At 33.9% G+C, this 16,711-nt stretch overlaps 1 protein-coding gene across 2 annotated transcripts in view; it reads left to right on the top strand.

Moving 5' to 3' along the window:
- Positions 1 to 16,711, top strand: part of LOC145259903 (RNA-binding protein NOB1-like) — a 34,003-nt gene that overhangs the window by 5,924 nt on the left and 11,368 nt on the right. For both annotated transcript variants that reach the window (XM_080117834.1, XM_080117833.1), the window contains exon 4: positions 6,246 to 6,379. In XM_080117834.1, coding sequence (XP_079973960.1) covers positions 6,246 to 6,379 — 134 coding nt within the window. The remainder of the gene's footprint in view (positions 1 to 6,245; positions 6,380 to 16,711) is intronic.

The following is a 16,711-nucleotide window of genomic DNA, read 5'->3' as shown; positions in this document are numbered from 1 at the left end:
TAGGAATTGATATTCTGCAGTAGTAGTAGTAGTAGTAGTAGTAGTAGTATAGATCTTCTCGCCTCATGACCAACCTAGTAGGGAAATTTAAAAATAATTACAAATTGTCTATTCTATGATGAATAATCCATGCAAGGAAATTGGTGAGAAGATGAATAAAATGACCATGGCCATATTTCAACTATGACATATTTATTCTAAGATGACTATTCAGTCACACATGAATCCAAATGGAACCTTTCGACATTCATGAACAAAGGTATACATCTATACAAGTCCCTTATTCCTAAAGAAGGACATTCTTCACCTTGGATATATACAATGTTTGGCATATGAGAAGCAGCTTCTGCAGTTGAATCTAATTACACTTTAACAACAAAAACTGTGGAGTGACCTTATCCTAACATGCAATGTCATGATTGGAGAAAATTATCTGTCTTGATATTTGTTTTTCACTCCAGCACCATACAGAGGTTCCTGTGGTCATATGCACAAGCTGTACTGTGAATGGTTTCAGCGCAACAAGCAAAAGTCTGCTTATTTTGTCTGCATTGCTGCTTGATGGAACAGACTTCCCCAGAATATAGTTCAGCATCCCACTACAGATGCATTTAAAAGAACCTTGAACAACTGTTTTGAGGATGTATATAACTTTCCTACAACTTTTTTTACATGGCATCACATATTTTTTCGCTTTTATTACTAAGTTTTGATTTGACCCTCACCCTCTGTTTCATTATACTAAATGAGGTAGAATTTGGGAGACAAACTACCTTAAAAGGCCCCAGAAATTGAGGGTGATTTTATATTAAATTTATATATGAAACTGATCTTCTACACGGACACATTCTAAATTGTATTTTGATACTTTGTTTTCTACTCTCTTTTTTTTTTTTTTTTTCAATATTTTTAACATTTTTTTTTAAATTGGCGATTTGAAAGTCATTTCTAATTAGAATTAAAGTTTGAAAGTAGAGTCTTTGAACTCATAAACTTTTAAAAAAAAAATATTCCTCAAAGGAGACAACAAAACTTTTTGACAGTCAATTTATTTGAAGGATACTCGAATACTGAGTAAGTCTTTTTTTTTTTTTTTTTTTTATTAAATGAAATAGCATGTAAACATAATTTTTTTTTTTTTTTTTTTTTAAATTATATGTATAAATCAGACTAACAAGAAAGTTCTTGCAGTTTTTAACTTAAATTAAGAGGAACATATCTCGGCTCAAATAAAAATTTATTAACCGAAATAGGCACCATCAGAATCAACACACAAAACAAGTGTGTTTATGCCAATAACGTAAAAATCTTATGTTCTGATGGCGATGCAGTCACTAAAGGTGTTTTTGATATTGCTTAGGTTTTTTAAGCATTTTCCATGCAGAAAGTTGTTGAGATGCTTAAAAAGTCAGTAGGTGAAAAGACTGGAGAATATGGTGAATGAGGCAGAGTTCCGTAGCCCAATTCGTTCAACTTCTGCAGGGTCGGTTTAGCAATGTGCAATCGGGCATTGTCGTGGAAGACAATTGAGCCTTTTCTGTTGACTAATGTTGAATGTTGTTGTTAAAGTTTCTGATGCATTTCATCCATTTGTTGACAGTACTTCTTCGCTGTAATGGTTTCGCCTGCATTCAGAAAACTGTAATGGATGAGACCGATCGCAGACCACCAAACAGTCAGTATGACATTCTTTAGGTGCAATTCTGGCTTTTGGAAGTGGCATGGAGCTAGCGTCTAACCACTGAGTTTAGCGTCATCGGTTAGTGTAAAGAACCCACTTTTTATCGCAAGTCACAATCCGGTCGAGAAATAGGATGTTCTTGTTGCGTAAAATAAGGGAAGATGACATTCTTTTGGTTGTTGTTCAATTCGTGAGGCACCCATTTATCAAGTTTAATTTTGTCTTCCCAATCTCTTTCAAGTGGTTGAAAATATGTTACGTCTAATTGAGGAGCAAGTTCTCCAACAGTTGTGTGTGGATTGGCTTTGACTAAGGTTCTTAATTGATTGTTATCAACATCCGAGAGCTAACCACTATGCTCATCATCTTCAAAACTTTCATTGCTGCCATGAAATTTCTTAAACCATTATTGTGCTGTGCGTTCAGTGATATCATGAGCTGTTTCAGCAGCTTTTCGGCCTACCTTGAATTAAAATAAGAAAATTTTGCGAATTTCCTTTTTCTTCCATCTTTTATTCAACGTTCTAAAAAGAAGACATAATTGTTTTAAAACGATTGTAATTTAATCGATTAGATAGAACGAGAATGTGTTTTAAAACGATTGTAATTTAATCGATTAGATAGAACGAGAATGTGTTTTAAAACGATTGTAATTTAATCGATTAGATAGAACAAGAATGTGTTTTAAAATGATATATAAAATAAAGGTAGAGATTGTCGGACTGACTTCCTCATCTTGTTTGTTAACGTCACGTTTCGGCCGTTTTGCCCTCTGGCCTTCATCAGGTGTTTTGTATCGAACTGGGAAACCATTTGTTAGGAGTCTCGAACCCAACCCTTTATTATTATTACGGGGGTACCGTGTTCGGACTCCAGCTAGGCTCTGGGACATAGTTGCTGATTCACTGTTTTGAATGTTACTTTTTCACTGCCTTCATTCAGGATTGAACTCAGCACCTTTGGGTAACTGTAAACTTTGATACAACCTCTAGGACCACTCGGCCATATGTCACTTGGACAATTCTTAGTTGGTTTTTGTTAATGTTAAACCTATGTTGTTATTCAAGGTTTTCTCTCTCTATCAGAGGTGTCCAAATTGCATTCAGCTCTATGCTTGGTTTGCTCAGTAGGTTGTTATGTCCGAGCATGTGAGCTGTTTCTTTAAGTTTTCTCACTTTCCAGTGGGTCTCTCTCTTTATTATTTTTACTTCATCCCATAGGGGGCGATGGTCCCCCCTCTCCATCCAGAAAAGCGGTAACTAAAGGGGAGACGGAAAAATCGGGTATAGCCAACCATGTCTGGATGGAGATGGGGGACCATCGCCCCCTATGGGATGAAGTAAAAATAATAAACAGAGAGACCCACTGGAAAATGAGAAAACTTAAAGAAACAGCTCACATGCTCGGACATAACAACCTACTAAGCAAACCAAGCATAGAGCTGAATGCAATTTGGACATGATGTTTGTGATGTTAACAAACAAGATGAGGAAGTCAGTCCGACAATCTCAATCAATGAAAATACCTCATCTCAAAAATACAGACAATTAAAATAAAGGTATTATATTGAAAATTTGTTTGAAAATGCATCATTTGAAACCAAAATTTAAAAATCCGCAAGAACCTACCTTCTTGTCAACCTAATCTGTATATTAATAACAGAATACCTCTAATGAAATATTTAAGGACAATTTCAATATTCATATCGTTAATTTTGCTCACAAATTCAAATACAGTAGAACCCTAGGATACGATGGCCCTACAATATGGTTTTTTGAGGTTACAATGTGGAATACAATATTTTTCCAGCTCTTCGTTACGGTATTTGCCCTGCCTTATGGTGTTATTTATAATGTTATTTGATTATATACATGTGTATTATATACTGTTCTGTATTTCGTTACTAATTTTTAATGCCATATCTTGGGGTTCTACTGAACCAAAAAGAAAATTTCTGTATTGTTTATAGATGCAAATTTATTGCAGATCATTGTAACCTACCGTTTTGTTCGTTAAATCTGTCTAATATTTTTTGGATTATTTTAGAAATTTGGTTATTAGACTACTGTTGAACATTTTTTTTTTTTTTTTTTTTTTTTTTTGCTATTGGGACTTGGGAATTTTCTGCAACTTTGAAAACCAAATGCAGGATGGTGAATATCATTGGAGAATCGTCTGTTATTTAGAAACGCGTTCAAGGATTAACTTTACATGCATCATTTAAAAATTGAATTCAGTTTTTTTTTCTTGTGTGGAATTTTATTTTGTCCATATAAAGTTGAAACTACATTTGATAATGTGTGCCTACAAATACTTTTGTCATAAGATGCTATCGTAGGAAATAACAACACAGTAAATTATATTGATCTGTAATTAATATTGTTTTCTACGATAGCATCTCACAACGAAAATATTTGTGGACATACTTTATAAAGTAAAGTATAATTTTACATTTTGTTTTCTAGAAATAAATTTCTTTTGGAATTCCAAAGTAATTTACAAATGAATGAATGCAGTGTAACTTGTTCTATTTTTAAATATATAATAAAGTTGCATGTCTTTATTTGTGCGTGCGTGCATCTATATGTGTCTGTTCTATTTTTAAGAATCCTACCTGTTTCTATCCTGGAGAGATGACCGCTGCTAGGCTCTTCTTGCCCAAGACACACTGCATTAAAAAAAATAATAATGCGACGCCCCTTTCCCTTCACAACCCTACAAGGTTAAGGGGACTGTCCATGTCTACTTCTATAAACAAATACGTGGATAATCAATTCTTAAATCTTTTGCTCATTCTAATCCTTGTGTGGTTGCATTCATCAGCTGATGATCTCTTTAACTCTTATCCTTGAGTGCCTTCCAGGCCTTGTTAAGCAATGATCCATTAGTAAAAAAGATCACCTAGCTTTCACTATTAATATTAAAATAAAAAAGGAATGAAAATATTTTTATTAAAATATTGAAAGTTTTAAATGGATAATAGATTATGATTATTTTTTTATTTTTTATTTTTTTAATGTTTCATAGGCTTATTATATAGAGAAAATACAGGGTGTCCATAAAGTCTTACAATTTTAAAACATTATGAAGACACTTGATGTTTGTTATCAGATTTCATGCAAGATTTTTGTTTATCAATTGTGATTCTATAGAGATGTATTAAATTAGTTAAAACCTTTAATAAACATTTATTCAAACAAAACAAACGTAGTCAGTATATCTTTATTTTTTTTTTATAACCTATTCAAATGGTAACGAGGCTTTATAGACACCATGTATGTCCAGGCGGTTTCTTTGCACATAGATATTCTTCTTCCTTTTTTGTGGATATAATTGATTAAAACAAAGAAATCATTTACATGAGGGTTCAGCATTTTAAACTTATATAAAATAACTTTTTTTATTTTTATTTATTTTTTTTTTTTAATTACATTTTCACCCCAAACAAGGCACATTGCCACTTTAGTGTAGGGGGCTACTATCAAGGGCAACAACTACTGGGGTACTATGTAGGGATTTGGGCAGCAAGATGTCGGTTCACGTTGCACTTGAACTTCTGCACGTCAGTACAGTTGGGGAAGCAGGGACCTAGAATGGAATTCCAAAGTCTAGTGGTTCTGGGAAAGAAACTACTGGAGTAGAAAGATCTTTTACATCTAGGCATCTCTACAGTGTGGGGGTGGGATTTAGCAGCCTGTCGGGTTTGTTGAGGGTGTTCACGTCGTGGGGGCACAAGTGCTTGCAGTTCGCCAGAGCATTCACCATTAAAATACTTGTAGAACAGGCAGAAGGATGCAACGTTTCATCGATGGGACAGAGGCTGAAGCTTAGATGCCAGTTCAGGGCCTATCAGATTTGCGACTCACTTTTGAACCCTGTCAAGGAGCCAGAGACAAGTAGCAGATGCATCAGCCCAAATATGACAGTAATACTCCATACATGGGCGAATGGTGGCCTTATAGAGGTACAGGATACTTTCGGGTGTTAGTAGTTTTCTAGCACGGTAGAGAGAGCCCACCTTCCTTGCAGCGGCCCTGGCAATGCCTTCAGTGTAATTGTTCCAACTCATGTTTCCTGTGAACGTTAGGCTAAGGAGTTTGAAAGATGTATTCTCAGATAAAGAGTCATTGGCCATTGCTATAGGTGGTAGAGAAGGTTTCTTGTAATTATTGAATGAAACTAGTTTAGTCTTGGCAGCATTGAACGTGACCATCCATTTTTGTCCCCATTCCACTACAGATTGGAGGTCATCCTCGAGTGTTTCTGCCATGTCTTTAGAAATGTGTTCATTTGTCTTCCTGTTGTGCCTGTTATAGAGTGTAGTGTCATCAGCATATATAGCCATCTCAGAGGCAATTTTGTCGGAAGTCATTTATGAATATCAGGAGCAAATGGATATCAATTACAAATTAACAGAACAGAATGGTTATTTAAAAAAAAACATGAAAATGTTGTTTGATATGCTTTCCTATGATATAAACCCTTTTTTAGTTTTTTTTTCTGCATAATAAAACGTCTACAAGATATACATTTTTTATTGTTTCTTACATTTACTATTATTTAGTTACTGAATTTTCCAAAAAGACTGGAGATTACCGCAGCCTTTCAGCAGTTGATTTGCGTTTGTTGGCTTTGACCTATCAACTTGAACAAGAAAAAAATGGTGATGCCCACATCAGAAAAGAACCATTGAAAAAAGTAAGTGTAATGGGTTTGCGGGTTAAAAAATTGAACTTGTTTCATATCAAATTTGAATATTGTCTAATAAACTGTTAGTCAAGTGTGAATATTTTTTTGCTAAACCATTATGTATGATTGGCAGGTTTTGACCTTAGGTTCATTAATTGTTGTCTAATATACAATATTGATTGGTTGGTTTAGATGTGACATAGAGAGGATTTGAAGTTAGATTTTAGTTGCTAGATAAACTTTAGTGGAGATGTACCATCTTGATTTTGAAGGTCGGGATGTATGATGACTAGAGCTATGATAACAGCATATTCTTTTCATTGTTTTAACTCTCAAATATATATCTGACACGGTTAGAACCAATTAATCAACCGTGAACATCACTCTACATATATAAGATATCAATGGATATATACCTGAGAATCAAAACGAGGAAAAGAATATGCTGTTGTCATAGCTCTAATGATGACTTCTTTTAGCTGAACACATCTGTCCGGTGACGATTCTTTTAATATTTGACTGTGGTTGGATTATCGTTAATTTCAAATAACTAACAAGACATTTGTATCCAAGTATCATTCTTTATTTTGTATTTGGATATATGATCCAAGCAGAAAAACAAAGATTAACAATTATATTTCATGCATCTCTTTCTGCTTTAAAGTTTGTTCAGAACAGCTTAGCTTATTTCATCACGTGGTTCCTTCCTTTTCATTTTAAGCCTTCTTCCTACACATGTGTGTCACTTTTAAACTTTTGAACTTCTGACAGTTTCTGATCTTCATTTTCTGGGAGTACTGCTGTGGTGACTTCAAGGCCATCTTAAAGTACAGCGCAAACAGGTAATATAAGATCCTGATATAAAATGATTTTATTAGAGTTAAATGAAATATATTTTAAGTGAATATGACCGTCTCCTTCAGGAGTGTACCAATTAGAGAAAAGTATCCAGGCAAAATGTTTCAACTCTGATCCACAAGAATGTTGCACATTCCAATCACATTGGAATCACCATTTATAAAAAGAAAAACAGCCTCACGCCATTAAACAAATCTCTAAATTAATAAAATCATGTGATTAATTTTATGACTAACTGATAATTAGACATTGGATTATATTTTGTTTTTACTATTTCTAGAATATTTGTTGAGCACTAAATGTGTAAAATAAAACAAAATTGTAGAAATCCTATTTAATTACAAAATTTAATCTACCAGAATGCATTTTTTTTTTTTTTTTTTTTTTCATAAACATGCCTGTTTCTTTTTTTTTTTCCATAGTGGAGAAACAAAAAGGATGAATTTTTGATCCTCTATAATTCGAAAGCATTTAAAATGTCAAATCGACGGTCATTTTTGGCTTTAAAACCATTAGTACATTACATCATATTCACTTTAATGACCATTTTACATGTTGGCATATGTTTTTTTGTTTGTTTGTTTTTTTTGTTGTTTCTTTTTTTTTTACGATCTTATGTTTTTAGAAATTGACTTTCAACCTATTTTTAACCAGGTTTTTATTTATCCCGGTTTCATTTTTATCACTTTTCCCCATGTTTTTGTTTATCTTCCCCTCTGAACTGAACCTGCTATCATTTCTCTTCATGCAATGCCTGTCCTCAACCCTAACTAGTGAGATTTCATTTTCATGTTACACACTGCATACTGATATGTTCTTCCTTTGGTCAACAATGATAACACTCTGTTGGTTAATAATAGAAGTTCCCTTAACTTATTCCATCCATTTCTAACTTTTGCAATCATACTAGCACCTGCTCCACCCTGTGCTCCAATGGTATCACTAACGTAACAGAACTTCTGAACAACATCAACAAACTCATCATCCAAATATACTTTGTCCACATATGAGTTCTATTCTCTCTATTGTTTTACACATCTTTCACACAAACTGTTTATCATCTTTCAACCAAACAGTAATTTTAGTGCATTTTTATACACAATGCACTTATAAATACCAAAAAATAGAATTGCACTCAACTCCCTTTCCACAAACTGAGTAAGTAAACTTCTTCTGTGGCGTTTCCAACACTACAACCTCTTGGTAACATTCACTTGCAAACCTCTACTCTCTATAGAATTTTTCCAAGTCTTTAACTTAACAATTAAGTTATCTATTGTTTCACAGGCAAATATCATCAGCATACAACATCTCTTCCAGACAACCAGTACAAAACTCCCTGGACAATGCTTCTAAGACACAAATGAAAAGCAATTGACAGTACAAAACCCTGATGTACATTCTCATGTATAAAAAAAATCCAAAGCTGTTTACATCCAATAATTTTATAGATTAAAACCATATTACTTTATCAAAATTATAGTTTTATAACAATTTGATTCTATCTATAATTTGATGGCTGAAGGACGGTGTGATATTTAATTTTACAAATTCTATTAAAATAATATAATTTAAAAAAAAAAAAGTGTCGAAATGAAAGTAAAAATACTCCCGACAATGCCAAATATATATCATTCTTTTTATATTTCAAAGAAAACTAACTATTTCATCACTCATCTCAATAATTATCCAGATTTCTTTACAAAGAGAATAATTACAAGAACAAGTTGATGTTGTATTCAATGAACAGTTTGGGTTTTTTTATTATTTTTAATATTTATTGACTGATTTTTTTAATGATATAAGGGTGGATTGCATAGACCAGCATTTATCAACCTATGATTACCTGTGGCTCACTTACCAAGTATCTTAGCATTCATGGCCCCTTGCACTTCAACAGAAAAATAAAGATTTTGTTTTATGTTTAGTGAGCAAAGATGATCAATTGGCTCTTTAGAATGATGTCTGTAGACTTGCCTAATTGTAAGCTAGCCTAGAGCATGTTTTGGTTGATTTCCGAGCAAACTTGACGGCATACCTCAGTGGCCATGTCATAAATCCATCAGCGGATTGTGTCATTAGAAAGCAAACTTTGCTGGATTTTCTTTTTTGCCTCTGGTCTGATCATCAGTTCCACTATTTTCTTTGTACATGGCTTCATAAGTTCCTCAGAAATAGAGTGCAGTTTTCTTCACTTCACGATTCAGAGCCTCTACGCTATCGTTCTTCCTTCAAAGATGCATCTTGTTACGATGGTTTGAAAGTTTGGAAGGACGTAGTGATTCATTTGACGTCACCACTGAGCCGTGCAGACATTGCTCGGATTTATGCCATTTCGGATAACATTCTTGAATCCAAACTTATTATAGCTGTCATTCCATTTTCGAACATTCAACATCTTAGAAATAGAAACTGAAAAAAAAAAATCGACTCCCTTGAAAGATAACGTTCCATATTTTTGTATTAAAATTTTATTTATTATGTTCTAATATTTACTTCGTTTACAGGTATTAACGGTCAGGTTATGTACTATTTTGTTGGAATTTTTTTTGTACCAATAATGGTGCATTTCCCCTGTTTACATTTATTATTGTTTATCTGGTTCTTATATATGATCTCTTTGTACATGGCTTCATAAGTTCCTCAGAAATAGAGTGCAGTTTTCTTCACTTCACGATTCAATATGGAACTTTGTAGACGGATTATGAAGCAGGTTTTTTTTCTGGATGGAATTCAAATTTGGGAAGTGTCACTTCGTGGTCGTATCATGCATGTTTCAAAGAGAGTATCAATGCTATCATTCTTCCTTTAAAAATGCATCTTGTCACGATGGTTTGAAAGTTTGGAAGGACGTAGTGATTTATTTGATGTCACCACTGACCAATGCAGACATTGCACATATTCTATGCCATCTTGAATAGCATTTGTGAATCCAAACTGGACATAGCAGTCATTCCATTTTCATACTATAAACATCTTAGAAATTCGAAATTAAAAAAATGAAAATTAATTTTAAGTGGTTTTTTTTTTTTAATCAGGACATTGCTTCACTCGAAAGATAATGTTCCATGTTTTCATATAAATTTTTTTATTTATTATTGTATTATGTTCTAATAACTACTTTTATGTAATGGTTAGGTTACGTATTATTTGACTCTATTTCATTCTGGTTTATCTTTATGAAATTTAATAAGTGTTTTCATAGGACTTAAAACGAATCAGGCAATTTATATTTAAAATGCTTTTAAGGATACTAAAATTTCAGAATGTGAAAGCCAAGCCGGAACTAATTTTGTATCTAGAGGTTCCACTGACTATAAAAATAAATGACAGATAGTAGAGTCATTAGTATTAGATGCTACATTTTGTGGTTTTGGGGCAAGTTGACGCAGCAATACTGTTTGCTCCATTCCCGTTGGAAGTTTAACATGGGCATATTGACAGTTGCATTCTAGCAATTCAACTTTGTCGATAAAGGGTTCATACTTAGATAACCATTCAGAAGCAGACCTGGATTCAAAAGCCAACTGGGAAGAGAGGTACAAGATGCCGATTTCCGATTATACTGGAATATTTGCTTGTAAGATGTAGCATTAGTGGCAGTACACAATAATGAACAAATGGAGTGCATGTGGGCGGCCATTCTGATTGAGTGTGACAACCAGAACAATGATTGAAGCATCAGTTTCTACAGTAAGGGGTATGTTGGAATCAATTGTCATTAGTGAAGCGTGCTTTGAGGTTGCTGAAATCCGCTAAGTAGGATTTAGGTAGAGGAAAGACTTGTTTCTGTGCTAGCGACCTTCCAACAACCTGCTGTTGTGATTTAGCGTCTTGCGGTGGAGGTAGATATCTCATAGCATGGAAGTGTTCTGGATCTGGTTTTACAACGCCAAATGACACTTCATACCTTAAGAGGGTGACTCTCTTAGTTTACATAGTGCTCTTGTTTTCATTGAAACTTATGCTGTACTTCCTGGCAACATCTAAGAAACGATTAAGGTTTTAATCATGTTTCCTCATATTATGGCCGCATATAGTGATGTTATCAACATATGCAAAAGTGTTGGCAACCTTCTTGTGTTTTATTACTGTCTATTGATCGTTGGAAACATGATACACTGTTTGTTACACCAAATGGAATATGGCAGAATTGATAACAATTTCCACAGACTTTGAAAGCTGTGAATTTCTTCTCTTCTTGTATTGGTATTCAATGATACACACAGGGAAGTAAAAACAAAATAGCAAGCGTTTTTTGTTTTGACTAGTTCATTGGTAAAGGATAAGCATCAGGGTACGTGAACCGGTTGATGGTCTGCCTATAGTCAATGACAAGACACTTGTTGATTGTTAGTAGTTACTAGAACCTGTGCTTTTCTGGGAGAGCAAGAGGGTTCGATAACACCGTCTTAGAAGATCATGTATTTCGGATTATATAAACTGCTGATGGATCAGTGAGTGATTTCTGGATTTTGAAGCAGAGCAATAGGCTTGCAACTAGGCAATAAATGTTTGAATATTAGTGGAGAAATAAGACAGGACGCCATTATGACGCATACAGAGAAGGGATCTTTGTGACCCCCCCCAAAGGGTATTTCTACCTTTGAGTGTAGTTTGAGAAAGTTGTGATCAAGTAAGACGTCTGAGCAAAGAGAAGAAAGGACTGAAAGTTTGAAACGCGGGTAGATTAACCCTTTATATGGTAATATCGCATAGCAGTGACCTAATGTACTGTTTGATAAGGCTGTGGACGCCATTGATATCTTCCTGCGAGATGTTTGTCGGCCAGTTGTACTCATGGTTGATGTTCAATGATATATAGCTTTCTGAGCTACCAGTATCCATCAGAGCCAAGATTATTTCATTCACTGAAAGTTTAATTGTGGCTTTCGACAGACAATCAGGTGATGCAGCGATTACAACAGACGCGATTGATGATTCACAAGCAGATGTCACCTTGTTAGGGGAGCGATTTGATCGGCAGACTAATTGGAAACATCCCCTCTTGCTGCAGCTTCTACAGACCGTGTCATGGGCGAGGCATTTAATTCATAGTGTGAGGTTGATATAAGATCCGGCTTGTTTTGGGGCTGTTTCTAGAGAACAAGCTAAGTCGGAAGCATCTTTCAAATTGAGTGTCCTTTCTAAGAGTCGTCGAATTGTATGAGAACTAATGCCTATTATGAGGGCATCACAAACTGCTTGGTTACAATGTTCTTCAGTTGTTACTGCCTCAAAGCAACAATCCGCAGTAAGCGAACCTGGCTTCTGCAGACAATCATCAATCGTTTCATCAGGCTCCTGCCAAGAGGTTGTCAAAAAATGTCTAGAATGAATAATGTTAGAGGGATTTACGAAAACGGACTGGAGTTTAGCGATGGCTGATTCATATAAGTCATAATTTCCTATTAATTTGTGCACTGGGTGAGAGATGTAATTGGTAAGAAAGTCTAGTTTGCTAGTTGGTGGACAGTTGATTGATCTCAGGAAGTTGTTGAATGTACACAGTCGATGTGTCCAATGGTCTGCAGAATCAGGTGCTTAAGGGTTACCATTGAAACACTGGCTTCAGAAATTAGTCGATTTTTGATTAGATTTTAGATGAATAAATCGTAATAATTCGGAACACGGAGGACGAATGGAAATAAGGCTTTGTTCGTCTACAATCACAGGTATGCATGCTGAAATAGAAGAATGATTTGAACTGTCAGAATTTTTTTAATCTGGACTATTTGGAAATTATACTAATGTTAAAGAGTAAAGACAACAAAAATGAAATTTTCCTTTTTTTTTTTGTGTTCATGGAAGCATAAATAAAAAAAAAGAGCAATTATCATAAATGAGAACTAGAAGGTGCGTTAAACCAGTTATCCATATAACAGGAATGAATGGAATTTCTGTGATTGTTAAGGTAGTTTAACAGAAAACAAAAATATGTATTAATATATATAGATGGTCCTTATGGCAAATATAATTCTTTTTAACATATAACTATTATATCATTAGACTTTAATATCTGATGGAGGTAACTCCATAAGTAGGGATTATGATGTTAATCTAATCTTCTTTATAATAAAGTTAAATCATTATTTTTCTTAATTTCATTGACCATTATAGCTTTCTAACCAAAACCTGCATATGTGAATCTTTGGCAGCCATTTTGTCAAATTTCTGATGCGTGATTTCAGAAAATATGCCTTTATTTTGTTTGCTTTTAATAATTTTAATGCTTTCCAGCCTTACAGCTTCTCTCAATTTAGTTACCCATACAGGAAATTGGAGGAATTTTCATGCTTATTGCCAACCATATTCACTGAAAAATCTTTATAAGATACTATTCCTCCCTAGCATAATTATTTCATTTTTTTATTGTTTTTGCTGTTTAGTTGCTTACTACCTAAATACTAACACTCCCTTCAATCTATATTTTATTTTTTAGGGTGTTTCCATTGGCTATTCCTAATACTTTATTTTACATTCTAGATTAACGGAATAAGATTTTGACCTGATTTTTCATTAACTATTAGGTCTATTATTCTTAGTATCCCCCCACCAAAAAAAATGGGTCATGTCAGTTAAAATAAATTTGTTTTTCTATTACAGTGCTAATTTTCAGAGGCTTACAAATATCTGAGTGAAAAAACCCCCACTTATTTCCAAATGCATAGCTTTTCTTATTTATTATTTTTTATTGATTAGCAGAATGTCAGCAATGTTTGATTGTATATTTTACATTTATAAATTCACAACTTCTTTTAATTTTTTAATATTTTCTGAACAAAAAAGTTTCCTTTCACAAACTTTTCACTTCAGGATTGACTCTCAAGTAGATTAAAAGCATTGCTGCCTTATGTACGATTTCCGATTACCAACAAATGGCATGTTGTTTCTTTATTCGTCCCCATGTTTAAAATCGTTCTCGCCACACAGCAGTCATTTGTTGCTATTCTTATGACGACCAATTGTCAGGCTTACAAAGAATGTTGCAGATTTTTATTTTTTACTTTATCAACTATTTAACTCGATTAGCAATTCAGTGAATTTTTTTCTTTAACTATCATCCATGGGGGCAACATCACTAACATTTCTGGATGAAATTGACTTTTATTGCAGGTTTTGTTTTTTCATCTAAAACATCAATTTCCTTCCAGTGTTTGTGTATACACAATTACTTACCCCCACCCCTTCTAAAGGATATTTATAAAATATAACAAAAGACAAGAAAATGAAAAAAATTCTTGCCTTTCATAACTAAAGGTGGAAATTTTATTTTTATATTTTTCCTTCATAAATATTATTTATGGATATACCATACTTATAGAACACTACAATTAATAATTATAGCTGAATAAAAAAAAAAAAAAAAAAAAAAACTGGGTAAAAGTATGTATATGGTGGGAGTATGAGTTTTCTGGATCTTTCAAATTTCCTGGCAATGCCAGTGCACGAGTCCCTCTAGTATATAATAAAAGATGAATAAGTCTGTACATCTACGGGAAGAAAAACTACTAGACAGATTTTTCAGAAATTTGCAACCAAGATTTCCAGCCTAACATTGGATGTAATATGGCATGTATCATTTGGATCAAAAGGGGTTCAATCATGTTGGAGCGTGGGGGGGGGGAGGTCTGTGTTGGAAATCTATAAATATAGGGACTATCACAAACCACATATTTTTAATCTTACATGAATAAATTTTATGTCAACATGTTTACACTAGGCAATGTCCCTTGTTAAATAGTTTCTCTCTCTTTCCTCAAACGATATTTTACATCATAACAGTGAAGAAATGCTTTTTTTATCCATTCTATTATTCCCTTTTTTAATTTGATAATAATTTAATTTAAAAATTTTATTTCTAAAAGTTATGATTTTATCTATATTTGCAGCTTCTGTAGAACATCATCTCATTTTTATGATTCTGCAAATGGATTATGTAAGCATAATCCATTTGCAAAATATGTACTTTTTATAATATCACTAGCAGGGGTTACCCGGCGTTGCCTGGGTGATCGGCCCCCTTCCCACTCCGAGGGGTAACAAAAAAAGTCACCCCTCTGGATTTACATGCTTGGTGCCGGCCTCCCCCCTTCAAGGAGAGATAATCCCCAACCCCACCTTCAGGGAGGAGGGTGCCTGGAGGCTTCTCCCTCCCCCCCCCCCAAAGAAAAAAGTCACCTCCTCCTGGCCTCTTCGCCCCCCACCCCACCCTTGAGGAGGACACCGGCTCCCTCCTTTGGGGGAGAAACTGCCAAGCTCCCCCCTTTCGGGTGAGAAAATGCCAGGCTTCCCCTTTTGGTGGGGGGATGGTGGCGTGGCCTTCGTTATAAAGATGGCCGGCCAGCTGAAAAAATGACGTCATCGCCGAGGTCCCAACAAGCAAGATATGTGGAACTCTTAGACTGTCAATAATGAACAGTAATTTTTACAGACAGCGTTACAAAACTTCAAAATTGGATTAAAATAAAGAAATAAAGAAAGAACACGATGATTTATACTGAAACTCATCTAATATTAATAATAAAAAAATAATTAAAAAAACACAAGTTTAAGTATTATAAGGAATTGAATATTTCGTTGTATTATAGATTTTAAAGATTAGAATGCGTTCTTTAATTACTTATAAATTACATTTTTAAAAAGTGAAGGAACACGATTTGATTTGTAGTAAACTTGAAGTTTATTTAATATAATTAAATGAAAATTATGCATGTAAGATTATGAATATTTGAAGCAGAACACAAGCAAAACATTTGATATGAGTTAAGACAATAAACAAATATTAAAATTAAACTATTTTTTTAATCAAAATGAATTTTTTTTAAATCAAAATGAATGTTGGGTTTGTATTACTGTACACATACATTCGAAAAAGTTGCCAAAAAACAAATATATAACAAATGTTATCAAAGGCAAGATAAGTTACTTTTCTACCAAACTGGATATATTTTTTGTATTTTTATTCAATGTAACATGTTTATTCAGCTCGAAAACCATACAGTGTTTACCGATGTATTGGAAAATTCAAGATGGCGTCTGACTCCCTCTTTAACACGGTAAGTTTGGGAAAAGGTGTTATAAATAAAAAACTGGATAAAATACTGTTAAAAACTCGCTCAATATATGTTACCGTGACATAGCTTGACATATATTCGGCGGGTTTTTAATAGTATTCTTTCTAGTTTTTTATTTATAACACCTTTTCCCATACTTACCGTGTTAAAGAGGGAGTGAGGCACCATCTTGAATTTTCCAATACATCGGTAAACACTGTATGTTTTTCGAGCTGAATAAATATGTTAAATTGAATAAAAACACGAAAAATGTATCCAGTTTGGTAGAAAAGTAACTTATCTTGCCTTTGATAACATTTATTTGTTATATATTTGTTCCCCCCCCCCCCCCCCAAAAAAAAAAAATTAGAGTGGTCGGTGTTCTGTAGTAGCGTATCTGGATATTTACCAAAAAAAAATATTTAGG

This window comes from Euprymna scolopes, chromosome 35, assembly GCF_053919585.1.
Source record: "Euprymna scolopes isolate OS-2025 chromosome 35, ASM5391958v1, whole genome shotgun sequence".
NCBI classification, from domain to species: Eukaryota; Metazoa; Mollusca; class Cephalopoda; order Sepiida; family Sepiolidae; genus Euprymna; species Euprymna scolopes.
The sequence above is the reverse complement of the archived record's forward strand: the minus strand, read 5'-3'. Positions and strand labels throughout refer to the sequence as shown.